Source organism: Gopherus evgoodei, chromosome 7, assembly GCF_007399415.2.
Source record: "Gopherus evgoodei ecotype Sinaloan lineage chromosome 7, rGopEvg1_v1.p, whole genome shotgun sequence".
NCBI classification, from domain to species: domain Eukaryota; kingdom Metazoa; phylum Chordata; order Testudines; family Testudinidae; genus Gopherus; species Gopherus evgoodei.
Genome location: NC_044328.1, coordinates 115712278 through 115728678, shown reverse-complemented (window position 1 = coordinate 115728678; position 16401 = coordinate 115712278). Strand labels below are relative to the sequence as shown.

The window sequence follows — 16401 nt, the reverse complement described above, 5'->3', positions numbered from 1 at the left end:
AGCCAAAGTGACCATTTGGGCTCATGCTAGATGAGGTGGGTCTGCCTATGCAAACAAGATCAGCCCCTGAAGTTCTTTTCCACAACTCGCCACAATTCACCACCAGATGTCAGGATAGAACTCATCCTGACTCTGCTTACATTGGAACCCAAACTTTGTTTGCATGCACGAGTGTTTGTGCCTGAAGCAGTTATACACTCATCCAGTAAGAGAACAGTAGAACATCAATCATATAGTTTACCTTACCAGTTACAACAAACAGCTTGAATAACCTGTCATGAATATGCAGGGAAATGGTTTGTAAATAATTCATAGCTAAAGAAATAGCATTCAGTACTTTCGAATAACAAATACATTTGAGAGATTTGCTTCCTACTTGCAGGAAAAAAAGGCTACATTAGGCATAGAAATTATTTGGTAGAAATTATTTGCACAGTTCAAGAAACAGTATATTTGTGGGTCTTGTGGGGAAACTACAGTTCTTGCCAGTATTAAGGATTTGACTAGATATGTGTTCCTCTGAAAATTCCCTCTGGTGAGACTCTGTTTAATGGTTACCAGTTGATGTAATAACTGTTATGTAAAATACGCTTTTATAGGTCAAGCCCAAAGAAGCTCTATCTTACTTTATTTACTGACACACGTCAACAAATATATCGTGCTTTATGCTATAGAATAGCTACAGTAGGTATCAGAAGTCTTGCAATCCTGGACATGTAAATATATCTGTAGATACATAGTAGCAAACTTATTTTGATTTCTAGAATAAAAAACTATAAAACATAATAGAATTTGCTTATAAAGAGTAAGTCAGACAAATGGTCAATTAGAGTCATAAGTGCCAATAAAAGTCAAGAAACAAACTGAGTTTTTGTGCTTTTTAAAAAAAAAAGGGTTTTAACCAATACTTCCATTTTTAATAGGTTGTGAACTTAGCCAGAAACCTGATATATTTTGGTTTCTACAACTTCTGTGACCTCCTAAGACTAACCAAAATCCTCCTGGCTATATTAGACTGTGTGCATATTGCTACTATCTTCCCCATTACCAAAATGGCAAAAGGAGAAGAAAGTAAAGGTAAGACTGAAAAAATGATATGGGGAACTCCTGGGTGGAAGTGGAGGATTTCTTGGCCACATTAAATTTATCTGAATACATGAAATGGGCATGAAAATTTTCCCTTTTATCCACTGAATTGTTGGTGGTTTCCTATAAAAGCTAAGTGGTAATTGGGAGACTACTCTAAGAGGAAGATTTCCAAAGGAGTTTAGGTGCCTCACAGCCCTTTGTGTCTTTTTTAAAATATTCCCTTCGTTTTGTATGAAGCCAGTTTGTTTTTTCATGAGATGTGAAAGGCTGCTTATCCTCTTGGTGCATTCAAAGTGCATTTATCTTACTCTTAGTGTGTTTTTATCTGCCTTTCTGAAGGGAGCAATGTGATGAGATCAATTCATGGGGTTGGTGAGCTGATGACCCAGGTTGTACTCAGAGGTGGTGGATTCTTGCCCCTTACTCCACTGGCTACTGCTCCTGAGGGTAATGTCAAACAGAGTGAACCAGAGAAAGAAGATATCCTGGTAATGGATACCAAGCTGAAAATCATCGAAATACTTCAGGTACTAGAGATGCAGTGGAATATAGAGTTAGGTGGGGTCTCAAATCCTTTTTTGCGATGCTCACATCTGACATTACATTTTAACTAGATGTTAGAGAGTGCTTAGGAGGAGACAGTCCCTTCCAGTCCATTGCTGCCGGGATAGTCTTCTCATGCTTAGAAGGTGTTGCAGAGGCAAACACCTAACCCCGTGAAACACTTCTTGCACACCCCTGTGGCAGAGATTATCTTCTGGATGGGAGTTGCCAGTTGTGCACGTGGGTGACTCAGAGCTGAACTAAAGGTCAGTGTTCCATCTTTTTGGCATAGCAGGTCTTCAGCCACTTATCGTGCTATTTAACAGTTAATAATTTTTATAGGACTGGCTGCCTTAAGAGCATAGTTGATATTCCCCTGGCCTGCCCCATCAAACAACTTCTTGTAATTTTCTAGGGTATCTTACTGTGAGTGGCTAGGTAAACTGCCTTTTTCTGATTACTCTACAGGAGGGTAAGTGTCCTGCATATAGAATAAAACACATATGACTGGTTACTACATTTTTCCAACAGTCACTGATATCACCAAGCCATAAGCATGATTTCAGCCCTCCCTCCGCCAGATATAATGTTGTGGTAATGATGATGCTCCAAAAGTGAGCAGAGGCCCTTTATAGACAGAAAGGTGATCAGGTCCCCTTATGGTGATTTTACATAGGCCTAAATGCTGCTGGTGCCCCCAGCTGGGTAAAAGAATGCCAAACAGCAGTAAAGCTACACATTAGGAGTTTTCATTGAGCTTGCCTGAGCCTCCTGTGGTCCTTTGTGTAGCGAGGTGAGGGACTGACTTTGTGTTTATATGGAAGAAAGTGTGTGTATGGAAGGCTTGCAGTGGAATAAAATGAAACAATAATTTATAAACCTGATTAAAGATAAATATCACTTTTATGGGCTGGAATGGGGCGTTTGGTGGTAGATTCTCTTGTTATTTTAAGACAACATTATTGAAAAACATGGGTAACAAAATTTGAACCCATTTTTGCAGGAATTGTTAAAGCAGAGCAATATATTGGACATGATCAGAAAGATACAGTCTGTCATAATAGAACAGGGAAATTAGAAACTGAGTTAAATTAAATTGTATGGATTCTTGAATAAAATATATAATTATACAGGAAAGTAGATTGCTTCTCATTCAGATCTTGAGGTAGAAAATTTAGATGTCCAGACTCAAAGTTGTTCTGTTAATTTGGGGGATTTAATTTTTAAAGGTAGAATAATTTTATCAACTGATTGAGGGGTTTAAAACATTTTAAAAGGCACAAGGAGAGGCTTTGGCCTTTGTTTGTCGCTTACTTTTCCCTGTTCAAAGGGGAGGGGGAAAATCAAGGAAAGTGTATCCATGCTTGTAAAGATTTATTGATGACTAAACAGTTGAGAAGACATAAATTTAAGGGTTTAAAACCAGAGTTAATTAAATATGGGCAAATATAGCAATATTTATCCCTGCCAAAATACGTGATTAATGATGACAGTAAATATGTCTTCTTATGTTGGGATGGTGCGAGACGCTCTTTGGATGGTACATCTCTCCCAAAGGGAGCAGCAAGATGTTAATGTTGTAAAACAGGATATCAAAGTTCATGTTTGCCTGTTTCAGTTAGTGCTGACTGAACTCTTAACCAGTGATTGGTTTATACTACATGTTTTATTTAAACCCTATGACACATCTACAAAGGAAGTATGGTACTTTGATTCGAGCACTAACCTGAGTGTCAGAAGAACTGGGTTTGATTCCCTGCTCTGTCTTAAGCTTCCAGCGTGACCTTCTGCAGTTTGGTTAGGCCCAGATTTTTAAAGCTATTTCAGTGTTGTTGTACTCAGTTTCAGAATGCCTAACTGATTTAGGAGCCTGCACTTTATTTTCCAAAGGAATTTTGGCACTTCAGAGTCTGAATTCCATTGACAGTCGATGGGATTGAAACCAATGCCTATGCATCACAGGGGTGTTGTGAGAATAAATACATTAGATTGTCAAGCACTCAGATACTCCAGTAGTGGGTGGGAGGAAAGGGGTGCATAGAAGTACCCATTAAATCTTTCTTAGATATTTTTGCATTCATGATTCTTTAACTTGACCTTATACGTTTGGTTAGGCTTGTAGTAGAATCTTTTAAAATAGAAAAACCCAAAGTACTGAATTTTGGATTACTTTAGAAAGGGATTTGGATGCATTCCCCTCCCTTTATGGTAAAATCTGCAGTTTTCTGAGTATGTGGATCTCCACTGTTAGTTGACACAGACTGCAGTGTTACAGTCTTGAGAGGTATAGAGACATGATGTAAAAATAACATGTCTATTTCCATTTTTTTAAAACTTTGAATCATCAGTTTATTTTGAATGTGAGGTTGGATTACAGAATCTCGTGCCTACTGTGTATATTTAAACGCGAGTTCGATGAAAGCAATGCACAGACTTCTGAATCACCTACTGGAAGCAGTAACCAAGAGGCCCCAAGTAACGTACCAGGTTAGTTATTTCATAAAAAGCTTTTTAAAGAAATCATGGGAGTGCCTTAATTTCTGAAGTCCTGATTCAGCAAGGTACTCAATGTACTCAAGCTCATGGTTGACTTTGCTCAATCAGGTTCTAAGTGTGACAATTACATTGAATATCTTTTCCACGTAGAGCAAAAACTAGAATTGCTGTCACTCCCTCTTATTGCCATGAATTAAGTTATTGTAACTGTCTCAGTCTCTCTAGGAGCATTTCAAAATTCCTTTAAAATGCATTTTGAAAATTGATTTATCATGGCCCCAAACAAGGACTTGCCTTGTTATTTTCAAAGTTAAAATGATCCACAATCTACCTGATCACTACTCCAGCAAAGTAGCCTCCAACCCAATCTACCTCCTCCCAAAACAAATCCTGGGAAAACAGGTGAGTCTTGCAGATTTTCCTGGAGGTCTCTAAATCTGAATTTTGGTGGACCAAAGTGAGAAAGAAGTTAAAGAGGAAAAGCACGCCCCCCCCCCCCAGGTCTCTTCTGATTAAGACCATGATGCTGAAAACTTGTGCCCCTCAGATGTTGCTAAACTGCTGTGGTATCACCTAGGGGGAGAGGTGATATCCTGTAGCCAGAATCTGAAACACTTAGGGCTTGAGATGTCCTAAACTGAAGTATTTATGTTTGATCTGTGTGACTTATAATGCTGAAAATAGGATTTTTTAAATCAACTTGAGGATCTGTTCTCTAGATGCCAGAGGGGTTTTAACTTCTCCGCAACTCAAGAGAACAAATATTTTAGTTTCCACTCCAGTGTCGTGCTCTTGTAGTGTCTCTCTTGCTCTTGGACTGGAGGGTAGAATGACAGGGTTCTGGTCTGGGCCTTTGTAGTCAGGCTGCTTAGAACTCCCCTAGAGTTGAAGCAGTGCAGATCTATGTACTTCAATGTGAATTTAAAGCAAAAGAATGTAAATAGTTCTCAGACAGCTGTATCTACCCCTTGCTGTGCCCACTGCTCACAAGAGAGATCGAATCAGGGCCTTGTTATAATGCAGAACATGAATCTGGAGACCAGAATTAAAGTAAGATGTCAAGGACCCTAACTTGCAAGATGCAGAGTTCCTTCAGCTCCTGCTGACTTCAATGAAAGCTGTTAATGCTTAGCGCCTCCTAAATCCAGCCCTGTGCAAGCAAAAAGGTTACCTGAGAGGAGGCTTCACAGGCAGTAGGATGGGCTAGGTGATCTAATTGACATGTCCTCTAATTTCTAAGATTCTAGCTAAAACTTTTTAGCTAATTCCTTGCCCAAAAGCAGGGACTGCCATTTACTCTGTGTCTGTGCCATGACTAGCACAATGGGATCTAGACCTGACTAAGCTTTCTGGGTATTCCCAGTCAGGAAAACGTGAGACTGGGGAATAGCAGAGAGGGAAAAAAGTAAATATTTATTTCCCAGACAGCAATGGTCAGTTGGGAAACTTTCTTAGACTATGGCAGACATTGTTTGCCTTGTATCTCTTAATTCTAGAATAGTAATTCTTGTTAACCTTCTGGCACATACCTCCTGCTGTGAGGGGCAAAGGCCTTGGTGATATTAGAAAGTGACTCCTATCATCAAGAATTTAATTACTTAAAGCTCTCAATTAATAACAGAAATGCAGGGCATTTCCTGGGGTCAATGGTGGCCATCAAGTCAGACACTAATTCCCATCAGTACTTTGCTCTGAAGCAACTACTGAAAGTATAAGCTATAAATCGGTGATGGAGGAAGAAACATGGATATCTGTGAAGTGGTTCAGTAGTTTAATTGGTGAATAGAGATCATTAAGAAATGCCTTGCATTAGTGTCTCAGACAGCATCAATCAGTTCTCAACATATTATTCAGCTCGTATTGGTCCATTCTGCTACATTTGTATTACCACTTACAACTTAAGATCTCTTTAGGCTGCCAAAACAGCTACAGTTTGTATCTCTGACACAATAATCTTGCGTGCGTATTTCTACTTTCCAGGAGCCCTAGACTTTGAACATATTGAAGAACAAGCTGAAGGGATCTTTGGCGGAAGGAAAGTATCTCTTCATTAGTACGTCTATGGACATAGTTGCTTGAAAACTTTTGTTTTGACAGAATATCCTTGATGGAATTTAAGAGTCTTCTCCAAGGAGGAATTTTTAAATGTAATTGTTCACCAATAGAAGTAAACATTTTAAATTTCTGTTTTAAACATTTTTAATTGGATCTAGGCTCAGCATGTGCTGGAAATCTACCAGACTCTCAACTTAATCATACTTGTTTCCTATGTTTCCACCCAACTCACTTTCCTGTGACCTGTTTTCTTACATGTAAGGCTCTTCTGTTTGTTATATAGTCTGGAGTTTAAGTGCCAGCATACTCAACAGAATAAAGTTTTAAGGTTTATGCAGCTTCGTGTTCCCCGTGACAGAATGAGTATTCCGGTCACCTTTCTGAGTCTGGGGGTACAAAAATCCATTGGATATAAAGGCACTCTCTTGATTAAACAGTAATGTCCTTACTGCCAAGGAAAGAGTTAAAGCCTTTCTTCAAGCTAGGAAAGCAAAGACATAAAAAAAGCAGGGATTTCTCCAACTAGAAGATTTTCATGCAAGTGTAATTACTTCATAATTCTGCTCTGCGCATGCATGTGACAATGAGTGCTTGAGCACTTATGTGTAGATCCGAAGAGAATTTTACTTACAGCCTAGATGAATCTCACGAGTCTTGAGTGTGAGACTTGGTTCTACTGATATTTTGGCCATGCTCAACTAACTGCATACACACAGCATTCAGCACAGAATGCCCAGGAGTCTAGGACTTTGTGTTCCATTTATCAGGGACTAGTAGTGTTGCTTATATTCATAGATTCATAGACTCTAGGACGGGAAGGGACCTCGAGAGGTCATTGAGTCCAGTCCCCTGCCCTCATGGTAGGACCAAATATGGTCTAGACTATCCCTGATAGACATTTATCTAACCTACTCTTAAATATCTCCAGAGATGGAGATTCCACAACCTCCCTAGACAATTTATTCCAGTGTTTAACTACCCTGACAGTTAGGAACTTTTTTCCTAATGTCCAACCTAAATCTCCCTTGCTGCAGTTTAAGCCCATTGCTTCTTGTTCTATCATTAGAAGCTAAGGTGAACAAGTTTTCTCCCTCCTCCTGATGACACCCTTTTAGATACCTGAAAACTGCTGTCATGTCCCCTCTCAGTCTTCTCTTTTCCAAACTAAACAAACCCAATTCTTTCAGCCTTCCTTCGTAGGTCATGTTCTCAAGACCTTTTAATCATTCTTGTTGCTCTTCTCTGGACCCTCTCCAATTTCTCCACATCTTTCTTGAAATGCGGTGCCCAGAACTGGACACAATACGCCAGTTGAGGCCTAACCAGCACAGAGTAGAGCAGAAGAATGGCTTCTCGTGTCTTGCTCACAACACACCTGTTAATGCATCCCAGAATCACGTTTGCTTTTTTTGCAACAATATCACATTGTTGACTCATATTTAGCTTGTGGTCCACTAGAACCCCTAGATCCCTTTCTGCCGTACTCCTTCCTAGACAGTGTCTTCTCATTCTCTATGTGTGAAACTGATTGTTTCTTCCTGAGTGAAGCACTTTGCATTTGTCTTTATTAAACTTCATCCAGTTTACCTCAGACCATTTCTCCAATTTGTCCAGATCATTTTGAATTATTACCCTATCCTCCAAAGCAGTTGCAATCCCTCCCAGTTTGGTATCGTCTGCAAACTTAAAAAGCATACTTTCTATGCTAACATGTTGATGAAAATATTGAGCAGAATCGGTCTCAAAACAGACCCCTGCGGAACCCCACTTGTTATACCTTTCCAGCAGGATTAGGAACCATTAACTACTCTCAGAGTACAGTTATCCAGCTAGTAATGCACCCACCTTATAGTAGCTCCATCTAAATTATGTTTGCCTAGTTTATCGATAAGAAAACCATGCGAGACCGTATCAAATGCCTTACTAAAGTCTAGGTATACCACATCCGCCGCTTCTCCCTTATCCACAAGACTCGTTATCCTATCAAGGAAAGCTATCAGATTGGTTTGACATGATTTGTTCTTTAGAAATCCATGCTGGCTATTCCCTATCACCTTACCACCTCCAAGTGTCTGCCGATGATTTCCTTAATTACTTGCTCCAGTATCTTCCCTGGCACAGAAGTTAAACTAACTGGTCTGTAGTTTCCTGGGTTGTTTTTATTTTCCTTTTTATAGATGGGCACTATATTTGCCCTTTTCCAGTCTTCTGGAATCTCTCTTATCTCCCATGATTTTCCCAAAGATAATAGCTAGAGGCTCAGATATCTCCTCTACTAACTCCTTGAGTATTTTAGGATGCATTTCATCAGGCCGTGATGACTTGCAGGCATCTAACTTTTCTAAGTGATTTTTAACTTGTTCTTTTTTTATTTTATCTTCTAAACCTACCCCCTTCCCATAAGCATTCACTATGTTAGGCAGTATGTTATATCATCTCTTCAAGCCTCCTGCCGCTGGAGGGTAGATCAGTGACAAGCCGAAACACTTGAGCAGATCTGACATTCCATCCAACAGAGGATAGTGCTACACAAAGCACTGTTGTCCCTGTCTTGTTCAAAGCCAGCAGCAAATGAGAGCCCCAGATTGCTCTAATTTTTTATGTGGTTTCCATAGCAAAATTATAAATGCAGCTGCAATAATTTCCTGTATACAAAAAGTTGATTGTTTTATTAAGGTGGGGGAGAAGTTAGTTTACTCTGCATTTTATTCTTTTCAGTGACGAGAACACCCCATTAGATTTGGATGATCATGGCGGCAGGACTTTCCTTAGAGTTTTGCTCCACTTAACCATGCACGATTACCCTCCACTGGTATCTGGGGCACTTCAGTTACTATTCAGGCATTTTAGTCAGAGACAAGAAGTTCTTCAAGCGTTTAAACAGGTATGTGTGGCTATTATGTGCTTGTCCCCTTTCTGCATGCATGTGTTGCAAGTTTAAAATCTCTGTGCCACTAATGGATTGCATTCATATAAGGTTCAACTGCTTGTTACCAGCCAAGATGTTGACAACTACAAGCAGATAAAACAAGATTTGGACCAGCTGAGGTCTATTGTGGAAAAATCAGAACTTTGGGTTTACAAAGGCCAGGGTCCTGATGAGACACTGGATGGAGCACCAGGTGAAAATGAACACAAGAAAAAAGAGGTAAGCACTTGCATCTTGGTAGTCAATTTATGTGAACTACTGGAATATCCATTTGGGTAAATAATGTCTGTATCATATTTAAGAAGCAATGTGGGGGCCTAGAACTAGGGCTCACAGCTCCCTGACCCAAGCCCAGCTGCACCCTGGCTCTTGCCTCTCCGCTCCCAGCTGGGAGTACAGGTGGACACTTGGGGCTTCTTGGCTTTGGTGGGAAGATTCACACCTGGAATCCAGTCAGCTGCCGGGCTAAGGAGCTGGGAACCCAGTTTTCCAGTGGAGGCGTGAAATTGACAAGACAGCCAACAGCTGATGTAAGTAAAGCAACATCTACGTGGACACTACGTTGCCCTGCCTACACTGATAAAAGCCCTACGTCTCTTGTGAAGATGGAGTTATGTCAGTGTAGTAGGGGGTTTACATCAGTGGAAACAAGACTGTAGTGTAGACACTGTCACAGGTAGGTTTACCTAACTCCGCTGTGTACAGCACGCCAGAGATTCAATCAAATATAAGGCTGAAGTGGGTGGTGATTGGAGTTAGCTATTCACATCCACATACTGTTATCTTGAGTGGTCAATAAGAATAAGTTACTCATTGCCTTTCATACAGATAGAACTCAAAATATGCTTTACAGAATTAATATAATTTCAGTTGAATAATAGTGGAGAGGGGTATGTTGTGGGAATGCATGATGGCAGACAGAGTGTGACAACTGATAAAGAGGGGATAGGATGTTATTCTTTTGTAAAAACACTCTACCCTTGTACTCTGGCAGAGGGATTAGTGTGACTTAACACAAAAACACTTTTTAATACTCAGGGTGGATTTGATTTAAGTCAAATTGGTTTAAATCACGATTTAAATCACTAGTCAGGAAGACTCGATTTAATCGTGGATTTCTACGTAAAACTGCATTCTTGTTGGTTGTTGTAACCTTAATACATATTCTTCAGAACTCAGAGATAGATGTAGGTTTCACTTTTAGAAGGTACACACTACATTTTAAATGATTTATTTTGAAAACTTTTCAGATTAGTTTTAGAGCTATATCAGAAAATGAATGATTGTTTGGTTATTTTATTTACCAAAGGTAACTGAAGCAGATATTTTTGAAGTCACTGGGAGGTGATCTATCTCCAGTTCAACAGGTTAATCATTAATATTTGGAGGATTTCTTAGGAGGAGAACATAACCAGACAGATATTTAAATTGTTTTATTTAACTAAAACAACAACGTTGTGTATTTTGGATTTTTTTTCTTCAACAGCAAATATATAATATTTTAACAAAACAAACATATGAATTTTTGTATTTAGTTAAACATTCAAGTTTTTTTAAATCAGGTTTGTTTTTGTTAAAATTGTTTTTAACTAAAATAGTGAAATGAAATATTAAAAAACAAAAATTAAGTCGGCTATATCAGCCAGGTCAACATGATAACCTTAAAATATTAACTTCTGCAGCTAACTCAGTCGTCTTCACCTTCATTTTCCTGTTTGTTCATAATCTGGAAAGGAAAAACAAGCTTTCCTGCTTTTTCGGGTCCCAAACAGTTACTCAATTTGGAATTAATTAGTTCAAAAGAAGAAAATATTTTTTTCTACACTGGCAGAAGAAGCTACTGCTGTTAAAAATGAGATTATCACTTCAACAGTCTCTGAATCCAAGTGCTTAAGTGACTTCCACCAGTTCACTGGTGTGATTTTCTTTAAAACATCATCAGCAAACATATATTTCTTGAATAGTTCACTCTTAGCTCTGAAGTTTATTATAGTTGGCATTATGGAGGGATGATTGCTGGATGTCCATGTCATAGCCAACTCGTCTTCTTCAGCAGTTAAGGTTTGACCCTGGTACCGAGTATTGAGAATATGTGCAAGAAAATGAGCTGGAGAAAGTGCTTGTCCCATTCATTTTTTTAATATTTGTAATTTAACTCTTTCTTTGCATATTTCTCTTTCTAAGATCTCACTCAGTTCTTTCCAAATTTCAACAGCATCAGCAATAAAACAGTTATTTTGTTCAATGCTACAGAAATAGGCTTCAGGGTACTCAGCATGTGTTCAACATTTCTCTTAAGCCCAATGTTGAGAACTTTTGGCTGTGACAGAGCCATCTATTTTTTCATGGTTTTGTTCGCAAACTTGTCATCAGATTAGGCAAATTCTTTATATAGCGCTCAGAACAGTCCGCTATGGAGTTCCCTCGCACGTCTTATGGGAGAGTTAGTTTGGTTCCTCCCACTTTTTTCAGAACAGCTGCTGCAAAGTGGTTGTTATGGAAGTATTTTGCAATTTCAACAACATTAGCCTTTATTTCTGGAACACTGAATTCTTTGGTTAGGAGGTGCATCAGATGAGCACTGCAACCATATGTTATTAGCTTGGGAATCTCTTCACTCTCTTCAAAATAATTTCTTCTCATCTTGGATACATTTGCAGCATTGTCTGTGACCAAGCTGCGTACTAGACATTTTGCATTTTTTTTCACAGTTTTTTATAGCTTTTACTGCTACTTCTTGTAAGTATTCTGCTGTGTGTGCATTTCCTGATGTATCAATTGTTTCTGCAAGGAAGACATTCCCTTCTTCTGTTGTCACACAAGGACATACAAGAGGATGATTGTGGCGGAGGGATAGCTCAGTGGTTTGAATATTGGCCTTATAAACCCAGGGCTGTGAGTTCAATCCTTGAGGGGGCAATTTAGGAATCTGGGGCAAAAAAATCAGTATTTGGTCCTCCTAGTGAAGGCAGGGGGCTGGACTAAATGACCTTTCAAGGTCCCTTCCAGTTCTAGGAGATAAAAAAAAATTGTGTACATTGCTTCACCCATCAAGGTTCAGATTAACAATTTTACTCTCTAGGCCTTTTGCACACTGCTCAGTTTCTCTTTCATATACTTTATCCAGCAATTTGCCTGCGACAGCTGCTTTGTTGAGTGGACTGTATCCTGGTCTTAATGACTGAACCATCATGAAGTGTGGGTTCTCAATCATACGGAAAGGAGAGTTTATTGCATAAACAAACTGGGCAATTTTTTCATGAGTTACCTCTCTTTGTAATCTGCTGGTTCTTATCACAAACCTATCTATGATTGTTTCTGGATGATGGAGATTTTTTCTTTTTACTACAGGTGATATACTGTGGCTATGCGACATACGTGATGGGACTGAAACACTATCATTGGCAGATAACTCTGAAACTATAGAAAATGATGGTGATCTTGAAGGTGGATAGTCTTCAGAATCCTGTATGTTGAGGATGGATTCTCCTAAACAAAATAAATCAATGCAGTTGTTGTTTAATTATTACCACCATACTGCTCATTTAGTATTACTCATTGCATTCACTGACACTCAGAACTACTTTAAAGGTTAAATTGTAAAAGGAAGATCTGCCTATTTCAGCTATTTATTTTTTATCACAACTGCATCTAAAATGATAGTACCATAGAGTAACAACTATATTTTTTGCTGAAAGTGCGAATTCAAGAATAGTCCAGAAGGAAGACAGGCAGTCCTTATGAAAGAAATATGAAATAAAAAAGTTTTCCAACCTGAAGATCCTGCATGTTCAGACATGTTCCTTGCATCATCTTGAATGAAGCTTCCTTCTGAGAAGGAACACTTCTTATGATGTTTTTTCATTTGGGCCACCAGTCCTTGCATTTCTTTGTTGCACTGTTTTGTGTTTTGCACGCGTGCCTGTCTTACCCATAGATAGAGGAACATCATTAAAATATTCCCAAACTGGGTCTCTTTTATGGCCAGCTTCCACTATAGGTTTTCCCTTCTAGTGAGAAAATGGTATGGTAGATCTCACATCCATGAAGGCTACACTCAGAAAGACCTCAAGACTTCTGGAATATGCTGCTCAAACAGTTTCACTTTTGTTTCTACTGCCTGTCCCTCCCTTCTCACATTTATCTCCAGAATACTTCTCCTTGTCTAGATCTATTCCACCCTCTGCAATCTTCTATTCACTGAACTTTTTGAAACTTTGCACTTTTAGAGAGAGGTAAGGGATTGACTCTGTGTATACAAATGTGCAGAGGGACAATAGGGTTGAGGTCTGTTATTTCTCACCTCTTATATTATTTATTTATTTATTTATTTATTTTAAAACATTTTTGCTGTTAACAAGCATGTTATCTCTGGAGAGACAAATCCACAGTTTGAGAACTGCAAAACTAAGCATCTCTGATGGTATCTTCTAGTCTGAGCCCTGAGTCCCATTGGTTAGATAGAAAGATTAACCTGAATAATCTATACAGAAGACCCTGGAACCCCATAAAATTGGGTCCATAATCCGTGAACTATTTGGAACTCATTTACAAAACTTTTTTCTTAAACATTACATGAGTATATTGTCTCATACTACAGAATTAGAATTTATAATCCCTATTCCACGATGAGATATCTTTGAGCTATAATGTATCTTAATTAAAACTGTCTTTAGATAGTGCTTTTTCCCCTCAAAAAGCATTTTATAAAAAAAATCTGATTTCAATAAAACCTGATTTTTTTTTTTCATTTTTTTTTCAAATCATTGATTTTTATCCACCCTGTTAATATCCTCAATCTTGTAATGAAACTATAAGGTGACAACTGTCAATTTTGGTCTTTGTAGATTCAGTTTAATACCCATATTTCTCAGTCATAGGAGCTATCAAAGAAAATGCACTAATTGATTAATAGATTATTGGTTTTGCCCCTAGGAAGGCCACAGCAAGTCACAAAAACATGAAAGTACTAGCAGCTATAATTACCGGGTGGTGAAGGAGGTAAGACTTAGTTTCTTTAAATTGAAGTATAAACTATTGGTGCAACTCAGATTTTAGTCTGAATTTAAAAAACCGGAAAAACTGAGTCACATTTACACTGTGAAAATTACTTGCTGAGTTCTAATTTGCTGAGTAGTAGAATATCCCAACTCCAGTGAGACATCTGGAATATAGCCAACATGCTAGTTATGTATTTTCCACAAAAACAGATTATTCCAAAATTTAGCATCAACACTGCTTATTTCAATGGAAACACAAATTTTTATCATTATAAAGGATATAAAAAAAAGCAGGAAAGTCTGGAAGCTTGTTTAAATCTGCCCTCTTTCTTTAGGGACTTGTGTTCCATTGTATCATCTAATTCTTTTAAAAACTAATGTACAATGAGAAGCCAGTGTGTGGTGGCTTATAAGTGTTAGAACATTCTAGGTTCAACTCCTAGCTGGCAAATGCCTGAACTAGTTTTAAATGGATTTTTTCCATGTTCTTTCCCCATTCTCCTAGTGTCTATTTGCTTGTCTGTCATTAGACTGTGAGTTGCTCAGATCAGGGAAATTTCCATCTTAACGTAATTTAAACCAAAATGAAAAATTGCAACTTCTAAAGCAAATTTCTTCTCCCAGATTTTGCTTCGGCTTAGCAAGCTCTGTGTTCAGGAAAGTGCTTCGGTTAGGAAAAGCCGGAAGCAGCAGCAGAGATTGCTGCGGAACATGGGAGCTCACACTGTGGTTCTGGAGCTGCTGCAGATTCCATATGAGAAGGTGGGTTTTGCACACAGCTATTTCCTTACTTTACCATTTTGCTGACTAATATTAAGAGCTCCCTGAAATCTCCTTAAACCTTAGTTCTTTCAGTTACCTTTGGCATCATAGAAGCTATTGTAAATATTCATGCCTCTTTAGGAATAACTCATGGTTTATATAAGCATTTGGTTAAGTATGAAACTTCTGATGACAACAGACAAGATTCTAAGCTAATTGCTGAAGCACCAACTTTGTCCATTGCAGTTAATCAGATCAAAAGCTTGTGTGTACTGGGGCACTCAAGAAAGTTCATTCAAATTAACTAAAGATGTGAATTAAAAGTGGATAGTTAAAATGCATTAAACTCTTGTGTGGACACATTCAGAATTAAAGTTGTCTTATTTCAGTTTATCTTTAATTCTGAATGAGGGGTTAATTCAGTTTAACTAATCCAGTTTGAATTCACACCTTCAGTTAATTCGGCTTAATTTTCCTTAGTGTCCCCAGATAGTCAAGCCCTGAAGCTTTGACCTCATTGCCAAAACCGGATATGCGTTTACTGCAGGATAACTAACATGCATTAGATTCCCACTGTCCCCTATAGTTTGCCAGAAGCTGGGAATGGGTGACAGGGGATGACTTGATGGTCATCTGTTATGTTCATTCCCTGGCATTGGCCACTGTCGGAAGAGAGGATTCTGGATTAGATGGATCTTTGGTCTGATCCAATATGGCCGTTCTTATATATAGTGTTGATCTCACCTAGCTACCTTGCAGTAAAAATGACAGCAACTTCTCTCCAGCAAGATTTACAGCAAGATGGCTAAAGAAAAGGAGTTATCCCATGGTGGTAAAACAAATACCTTTTTAGTAGTAAAGGCGTAGCCTCAGAAATATAAACTATTCCCTAAGATAGTACAAATATTTTAAGCACATGTTATAAATATAGCTTTATAGCGAAACAGTGATTGAGTATAGAGACAGCTCAGCCCTCGGGGAGTGCTCTGCACTGTCGAGCAGGTGACTGACGTTTTACTCACAAAGTTCTGAGCCTCATTACTACTGTGACTTTCCATCACATGCAGCTACTCCACTCAACTGCTGGCTAGAATCTTTTTCCTGCCTCCCCCTGGTGACTGTAGGTATGACAGAAATTAATGCCATGGTTTTGGGCATTAGTAAGTTGCCAGAGAGTGAGGTGAATGGCCTCTGAGAGACGGGAGATATAGAACGGAAGCGATCTTGAAAATCTTGCCCAGTTTGAAAACAGAACAGATTATCTGGTGTGAAGCCCCAAACTGGTTTGATGTGAGGGTAGGGAGTGTTGTTTTTTTATATTTTGCCTTGGAAAAATAAACTGAGCATTAACTGTGTTAATTGTGAAATACGCTGCAGAATGAAACACAAATCCCCTATACTCAAAAGCGGCATGAGCACTTGCATTGTAACTTTCACTACTGTCTCAGAACCATAGAAATGTACTAGTGCTCAACCTGGCTGTGGAAGTAAGTTGGTCTCCTTGGCCTCTCTGCTGAGCCTGCCGTT

At 38.7% G+C, this 16401-nt stretch overlaps 1 protein-coding gene across 1 annotated transcript in view; it reads left to right on the top strand.

Annotated features, from left to right (window-relative positions):
- The window catches only part of ITPR1 (inositol 1,4,5-trisphosphate receptor type 1), a 309353-nt gene that overhangs the window by 169076 nt on the left and 123876 nt on the right, over positions 1 to 16401 (top strand). Inside the window, 8 exon segments of the mRNA XM_030568211.1 lie at positions 924 to 1077; positions 1429 to 1616; positions 3981 to 4119; positions 6109 to 6163; positions 8902 to 9067; positions 9161 to 9331; positions 14048 to 14113; positions 14737 to 14874. Coding sequence (XP_030424071.1) covers positions 924 to 1077; positions 1429 to 1616; positions 3981 to 4119; positions 6109 to 6163; positions 8902 to 9067; positions 9161 to 9331; positions 14048 to 14113; positions 14737 to 14874 — 1077 coding nt within the window.